Source organism: Pterocles gutturalis, unplaced genomic scaffold (genome assembly GCF_000699245.1).
Source record: "Pterocles gutturalis isolate BGI_N339 unplaced genomic scaffold, ASM69924v1 scaffold32210, whole genome shotgun sequence".
In the NCBI taxonomy this organism is placed as follows: Eukaryota; Metazoa; Chordata; class Aves; order Pterocliformes; family Pteroclidae; genus Pterocles; species Pterocles gutturalis.
Window position 1 is genome coordinate 2377 of NW_010141868.1, and position 7745 is coordinate 10121.

General features: G+C 55.6%; 1 protein-coding gene across 1 annotated transcript in view; it reads right to left on the reverse strand.

Annotated features, from left to right (window-relative positions):
- IMPDH2 (IMP (inosine 5'-monophosphate) dehydrogenase 2) overlaps window positions 1-7745 on the reverse strand; it is a gene marked incomplete at its 5' end in the record, with an annotated part of 10726 nt that overhangs the window by 1290 nt on the left and 1691 nt on the right. The window contains 5 exons of the mRNA XM_010084185.1: window positions 138-281; window positions 3848-3943; window positions 4665-4755; window positions 5794-5993; window positions 6686-6773. Of these exons, the coding sequence (XP_010082487.1) occupies window positions 138-281; window positions 3848-3943; window positions 4665-4755; window positions 5794-5993; window positions 6686-6773 (619 nt within the window). The remainder of the gene's footprint in view (window positions 1-137; window positions 282-3847; window positions 3944-4664; window positions 4756-5793; window positions 5994-6685; window positions 6774-7745) is intronic.

A 7745-nucleotide genomic window follows, 5' to 3' on the forward strand; every position in this document is an offset into this window, starting at 1 on the left:
CAGGCACAGCACCGTGCTGGATCCACCCTCCCAGGCCCCGGCCACCCTTGTGCCCAGAATCCGATACCGTAGGAAAACCCTGCCGAGGAGACCCCCCCAACATCGTCCACGACCCGGCTGCCCGACGCGCTGCTCACCCGTGGAGGCCCCGAGCGCGAGGGCCTTTGCAATGTGCCCGACTGTCTGGATCCCTCCATCCGCAATCACGGGGACGCCAAATCTCCGGGCATATTCGGACACCTTGTACACCGCCGTGGCCTGGGGACGGCCGCATGCCAGCACTGCAGGCGGGGAGAGAGCAGAGAAAGGGTCAGCTCCCGCGCAGCAGCGCATCCCCTCCCCAGCAGGCCCTTTAGGCTTCCAGCACACACATGCTCCAGCACTCGGGAATGCACAAATCCCTGGATGCTCCTTCCCTAGGCTGAGTTGAAAGAGAAGTGGATGCCCAGGAGATGCCTGCTGGGACATCATCATGGCCCTCGACTCCAAAAAAGCTGTGGATGACCTGGGGACTGGGGTCTTCGACCCAATGCCTGGGATCAGCCGAGGTCTGCAGCTCGTCCTGGTGCCCAGCAGATGCGTGGGAAGCTTGGGAGGGAAGCGGAGCAGACTCCAAAAGCCCCTCCCCAAAGCATCCCTGGCATGTAGCCACATCCCACCACTCGCTCCCTCCTGGCAGTGCCAGACCCCTTCGTGTACCCAGCGGCTGTATGATGTGCTTCGTGCATGGAAAGGCAGCTGGCTGGGAGAGAGCTGATTTGTATATATACATAGATATAAATTTTATATATACATCTGCACACACACACACAAACACACATGCAGCAGTAGAAAAGGAAACGGGCAGGATGATTTGATTGCTTACGGGAAATGATTTATGTTCCTGCCCGGCAACATAGCAAGGATTGTGTTGAGTTTAGCTGCCCCATGGGAAGGGAGGTGTTAGCTGTGGATTCACCTGCTCTTCCCAGTCGCTACCAGTTAGAGGCTTCCCATTGTGCGAGGGGAAAACCAGCACAGGGCACATCTGGTAAGACATCTGTCAGCCCCAGGCACAGACACTGAGATCAGCTGCTCTCAGGGCGACTTCCCTTCCCCACAATTAACGGGAAGCCTCTTCTCCAGTCCCAGTTAGTCCAATACATGGGGTAAGATTATGGCCATGCAGGATTAGTACGTGGGAGCGTGAACCCAAGTGTGGTGTAGCCTGCCCGGCAGCGTCCCTGGCAGCGGCACTGGCAGCACACATCCCTGGCAGAGGTTTGCCGAGCCCGGGAGTCTGCAATCGCTCTGCTCCCAGTGCTCAGCAGCAGCTGCTGAGAGAGGGAAGCCCAACTCCAGGCTGAGATTGTCAAAGAACTGATTTTAATCAGACAAAACTCGGCGTTAAGCTAGGGCTCAGTCAGCCAGGGAGAGGCTGCCAGCTATACGTGAATGCCATTAGTCTTAAAGAGATGGTCTCGCTCGGTACTGCGCTGCTAAAGGCCACATCGCGGCCACAAAACACTGCAGGGACTAGCCCTGTGGAGAGAGGCACCTGATTTTGGAGGGTCTAGAGGCCGGTGTCTACAGGATTGTGCTGCAGACAGTGCCCACAGAAACCTCCCAACAGGGACCACGGAGACCAGCCCTTTAAGGAACAGCTTGGCTCAGGGCCCCTGGGAGCATCGCGCCGTTCCGACTGTCCCAGCGCCCAGCGCCACAGCTTCAGAGCGCAGGCTTCCAAAGCAGGGTTCAGAGCACGCACACGCCGAGTGGTCGGGGTGACGGTTTGTCTGTTTTAGTGTATCTGCAAAGGGTGGCCCTACGAGACCATCTGCTAGAGAAAAACCTCTAAAAATGTCAAAACAAGGAGAAAGGGCAAAGCCAAGGCTCGCCTCGGGGGGCTGCTCCGTCTGTAGCATCAGAGAAGCACAGCACAGACACCGCTGCAGCCTGTGCTGGGCAGGAAAGAGCCCTTTCTCTGCACAGGAGGATCAAGATGCGGGTGCCAAGGTGGCTGTATGGGGGTATGTCCCTCTGGGACCCCAGGGGAGCCAGCTCCGAGGGAAGCGTTGCCAGTGCACAACTTCCCCACAACTGGGGCCAGATTTAGAGCAGGATGGAGGATTTAGAGCAGGATGGAGGATCCCGCTCAGGGATCACCCTCCAGCACTGGATCAGCGGGTCCATGCCCAGCTGGAGATCCAGAAGGTGCAGCCACAAAGCCCGGTCAGGCTCCTGTATTTTGGACCGGAGCTTGGACAGGCCTGAGTGCCCTCAGCTTTGACAGTTCAGACCCTGCTTTAGGAATTCAGAAAGGCTTCTCAGCTTCCATTTCAGATTCAAAACCAGTATCCAAAGCCACAAAACCCCAAGTGCATCTACAGCTAAATTATTCTCAAACAAGCAGTAGGGCCATGTGCAGCCAGATCAGGGTCCTGCTTCAAGACACATCATTAGGGTTGGGAACAGGGCAAGTGACTTACTATAGGTGCCCGTGACAGTAGAAGGGCATTTGGGGCTGTGGGACTTTAGGTCTGGAGGGATCTTTGGAGCAGCTAAACAAAAACAAACACACACATTTTAGAGACAGAAGAACAGCAGCAGAACAAAGGACCCCAGCAGTGACCTGCTACTAGGCAGAGCGTACAGTGTGGGACAGAGCTGACCTTGCAAACCCTTCCTAGCCCCAGCCAAGCCAGCGGCCAGGTCCAAGCCAGGCCCTGCGGTGCACAGCACATGCTCGCCCTGCCCCAGCAGCCATCCAGAGAGGTGAGCCCCTAACCCAAAGAACCAGAGTTCTTGCCCTAAGAGGGCCAAAAACCTGGGGAGCTTCAGTAAAGAGCTTTGCAATCATGTCTCCTGTGAAGCACCATGATCCACCTCACATTCCTTCCCCAAAGCCAGCACCCAACCCCACCTCTGGGGATGTTCACCACGCTGCAGAACAGAGCGTGGCTCAGCGGGTCCGCTGCCTCGGAGCCAGAGGAGGACACATGCGTCCTGGTTCTGCTCTGGCTACAGAAGCGTCAGCCCAAGGACACCACAGCCTCCCTAGAAAGCTCATCTGAGACACACTGCCCTGACCAGGAACCCCCCCGCAGCCAGCGCTCCCCTGGCAGGCAAAGCAGTCGAGCTCCAGGGCTGCCTGAAGGCTCCACACTGGATCTGGCCAAGCTAATGCAGCACCTTCAGCATCAGCTACCCTCCTGCTGCCTCCCATGGCAAGAACCAAGGAGCAAAGCAGAGAAGAGCTGTGTTCATGAGCGGCACCTCGCACCATCCCTCTGCATCTCGCCTGACGGGTTCAAAACACAAGGACTGAGCCTGGCCTCCCAGCAGCCGTTCTCCAGGCCCTGGGGACACCCCTGTCCACCTTTTAGCTAAGGGTGACATGGCCTATGCCCCACACAAGCTCTGGCTAACTGTAGGGACAACTGCCAGAAATTCCACTTCTGGGAATTGCAAAGGCATCAAGCCCAGCAGACCAATTCTCAAGTATCACGCACGCTGCTGCCAGAGGGGAGGGGAGCGCAGACAGCCTGGTGCACTTCACCCCTCAGCCCTGGGGATCCCGTGAGCCCCTCTCCCTGCAGAGCTGCCCGCCAGCCCCGTCCCACACCGAGCCAGCGGCTCCTCTTGGCAAAGCCACATGTGCCGCTCCTGCTCTACTGAGTCTTGGTCAGTACTGGGAAATGCCTTTGCTGCTGCTGCCACCCCAAAGGTTTGACCCAGGGGATGAGAACGTCCTGGACGAAGGGGGTGAAAGACGGCTCGCTGTTGGACACTGCCCTTGCTTTTCAGCAGGGAATCTCTACTGAACAGATGCCTCCAGCCTGTTTAGGAGATGGTTGATCTCTCTCACCTTCCTGCGTGATGCAGATGGAGCCACTGCCCATCCCGACTCTCAGGGCATCGACTCCTGCGTCAATGAGGTTCTTGGCCTGAGCAGCGGTCACAACTGTGGGGAGCAGAAACGGTTTTGAAGAGAGACAAGCAGATTTGTGCGCGACATCGTTCTGCCCCACGGCTGCAAACACCCCCGACCCAGGGCACCAGCCGTACGGCCGTGTCCGAGCCAGGCCTGTCTGTCCCCTGCCACCAGGCCTGTTCCTGTCCCTGCTGTCCCCAGCACACAGGTGACACTGGTCCTTTAGGCTACTCTGCAACACGCTGACACCCAAAGGCTGCGGTAGCAGAGGTCACCCCATGGTGCCAAACCCTCTTGGGGCCACACCAGGGAGGGCAGGCAGCACAGGCTAACAGCAGCACCAGTAACACCCCAGCCAGGGAAAGACACGGACTGCTGAACTCTGCTGCCAAGAGGCTGGGAAATTTCCATTAGGTTTCCACATTCAGCAATATTCGTTGTTATTATCATCATCATCATAATCTAAGATTATAAACTGGTGTGTAAAGAGGCTAACATGTAATGGGCTACAGAGGACTGTAGCACACTGTGCTGCAGAACAAAGGTTTAAAATCACCTGCAGCTGTGGCAGCGGCAGGATGCTGCCCTGTGTCTGCAGAGTGGTCTTGCTCTGTTCCACAAGCCAGATGAAACCATTTTAAGTTCACAGACATTTACCAAGACGATAATTTCATCCAGGTCCCTGCAGCTCCTTCTATGTCTAAGCTCAAACATACTTTCAAGCCAAGAATAGTCTTCAACACATGCCTACCGTTTCCTCCAATAACTTGTAGGTTGGGATATTTCTCCTTAATATATTTTATCATATTGATCTGGAAGATGGAGTTCCCCTGAGAGGAATCCTGCAACAGAAAGAAAACTATTTTCAACCACAATTTCTACAAAAGATTATAAATACAGCTCTGGAAGAGCCACAGATCTTCACTCTGCTTCCTGGGGTCTCTGCTAGGCTGCCTAAGTGGGCAGAACGAGACCCCAAATCGAGCACAGAACCAGGAGACGCTGCTGCCAAGACAGTGACATCCCTTCCCTATACAAGGCAGTTTATCGTAAAGACTTCAGTAATATCCTTCACGTTTAAATCCCGTGGCTTCTACAGCAGGCAACAAGCAGCACATCCAGCCACGGGTCAGAACCGTCTGGCTCTGCCACCAGGACACTGCCAGCCCTGTCCCAAACCACAGGTGAAAGGGAAAATGAACGTTCCTTGTGACCCCCGAAGGGCTGGCGGGGGGTGCGGCTCTCCCTGCTGCAGGGAGGGCAGCTGCAACACCCGATGCTTACCCCCTAGGGCTCAGGCCTGCCCAGCTCATGGTGTCTGTTCAACATCCCCAGCTGCAACGCTGCCCGGCCATGCCCTCGGAGCACGGCGGACGCGCATGCTAACAATCGATGAGAAAATGATGTGCAAATACAGGTGTGACCAAAAGCCTACGGCCAAGGGGAGAAGAGCAGAGCAGCTCTGGGCTGAGCGCCCTGAACACCCGGCGGTTAGGAGAATAACAGGAACAAACACCAAACAGTGGAAGGGAAACTGTAAGAAGCCATATATCCAAAAAACCTAGTTAGGAACGTCAGAGAGGATGGCAGCAGACTGCAAGAAGCATTTGCAGAAGACCCTGCACTAACTGACAGTGTTTCTCTTCTCAGCCTTCAGGGCTTCGATGTACCCTACATACGCCCTTGAGGCCAAAAAAGTTCCCAGGCAAGAGGAATCCCTCTTATCTGAGGACTCCAACCTGAATGAGACTGAGAGGTCAACAAACTGCCATATTCTAACACAAAAGGACCTGTACTGGAGACAGTAAGTGTCACGTTGCTGCCCCACTGTCAGGGAGATTTGTTCAAACGGGATCCTCAGCCCCCCCACACCAGCTCACCAGCACGACCACATCCACGCCAGCCTGCACCAGGAGGTCCAGCCGGTACTTGTCATCTTCGTGGGTGCCAATAGCAGCACCACAGAGCAGCTGCTTCTTGGAATCCTTAGAAGCCAGAGGATAGTCCCTGTTCTTCTTGAGATCCGTGCGGGCAATTATAGCCACCAGCTCATCATCTTCATTAACGATTGGCAGCTTGCCTTGAAACAAAGAGAAAGAACATCACTGCAGAGTTCTGCCAGAGACCGGCGCTAGGCTGGAGCCGTGCGGCAGAGCAGGGAATCGGGCAGGCAGCACATGGTACCGGGTGGGGACTCAAAGGTGTGTTACCAAACCTTGCTGGGCCACGGAAGCCAGCAGCTGCCTCCAGAAACACAGCAAGGGGTTTGCAAGACTGGAGGAGGACTCTGTATCCTCGCACTGACCATAGAAAAAGTGCATCTTTTTTAATATCACAGAATCACAGAATGTTAGAGATTGGAAGGGACCTTGAAAGATCTAGTCCAATCCCCCTGCCGGAGCAGGACACCTAGATCAGATCACACAGGACACTGTGTTAAAAGTCAAACTACCAAACCCTAACAGAGCTGAACTGCCAAAATGGGAAGGCCAGGACAGAAAACTGAAGACGTGTGGCTGGACAGCCAGGCGCTCGTCAGCTCCTGGGCTGCCAAGAATCCCTCAACCCCAAACAGATTTGAGATGAACGCTTGTGAACTCTGTACCCTGGCAGAGAGCTGCAGGCACCCTCTCCTCGCTGTGCTCTCCTCCTGCTGGATCGCAGCCCTCCCACGTTCCACCCACGCCCAGACGCGTGCCCGCACCCACCCACTCCTGCTCCCAGCCCAGCGCTCCCGTGACTTTCCCTCGTGTCGCAGACGTTCGTAGGTACCTTTTTTACTCCTTTGCAGAATTTCATTCGCTTCTTTTAACATGACGCCAGCCGGGGCCACAACAAGATCCTCTCGCTTTGTCATAATCTAGTGGGAGGATGTGAGATAAAAAGTCACAAGAACTCCTTCGCGCTGATCCGAAAATACCGAACCCCTCTGCCCACGTGAAATGCTCCGCAGCAGCCATGTGGGAGTGCTCCACAGCACAGCAACGCGCCTCCAGAAACGCACAGGAACAGCCTCCAGTGTGCCGTCCCCATGCAAGCACTGGCCACCAGCCCCTGAGCCCATGGGTGCAGGGAAAACAGGAGAGGGCAGCGGGCCTCCACAAGCCGAGGGAGAGCACCGAGAAGCAAGGGACGACTCTCAGATGACCCTTGTTTGGGATGTCACCCAAACAGCCCCCCCTTTTAATAGAGCACAGGCAAGTAAGGGCTGGAGACACCTCCAGAGTCCCATGCTGTTCTGTCAGAAACGCTCCCCCCACGCTCGTTTTCGGGCAGCGATCCCCAGCGCACAGGCTCTGGAAGGGCTCTGCCCAGAATAACCCGCTGCTGCTGCTGCTGCCAAGGTCAACGAGGCAGAGGAGTCACCTCAATCCAAACAAACACCTCACCCACGCTCGCTTTGACAAACAACCACCAAAACCAGCGGAAGGGCAACGGGCACGAGCTGGAGCATGAGAACATCTGAGGTGGAATACAGGAAAGCTTTCCCCACAACAGCGGTCAAACACCGAAGAGCAGCCCAGGGAGACAGTGACATTGCCATCCTTGGAGACACAGCCCCACACAGCCTGCTCCAGCTGAACGTGCCTCGAGCAGAAGGCTTGACAAGGGACCTGGAGGTCCCTCCCCACCCGCAGTGTTCTGCGATCACAAAGTCCACGTGGGATGTTTCATCAAAGGTTACTCGAGAGGGCCAGGCACAGCTCTAGGGAACACTCCCTAACCCTCGAGGAACACAACAAAAGAGGGAATGTTTCAGTTAGTTGCAGAATCATAGAATCCCAGAATGGTTTGGGTTGGAAGGGACCTTAGAGATCATCAGTTCCACCCC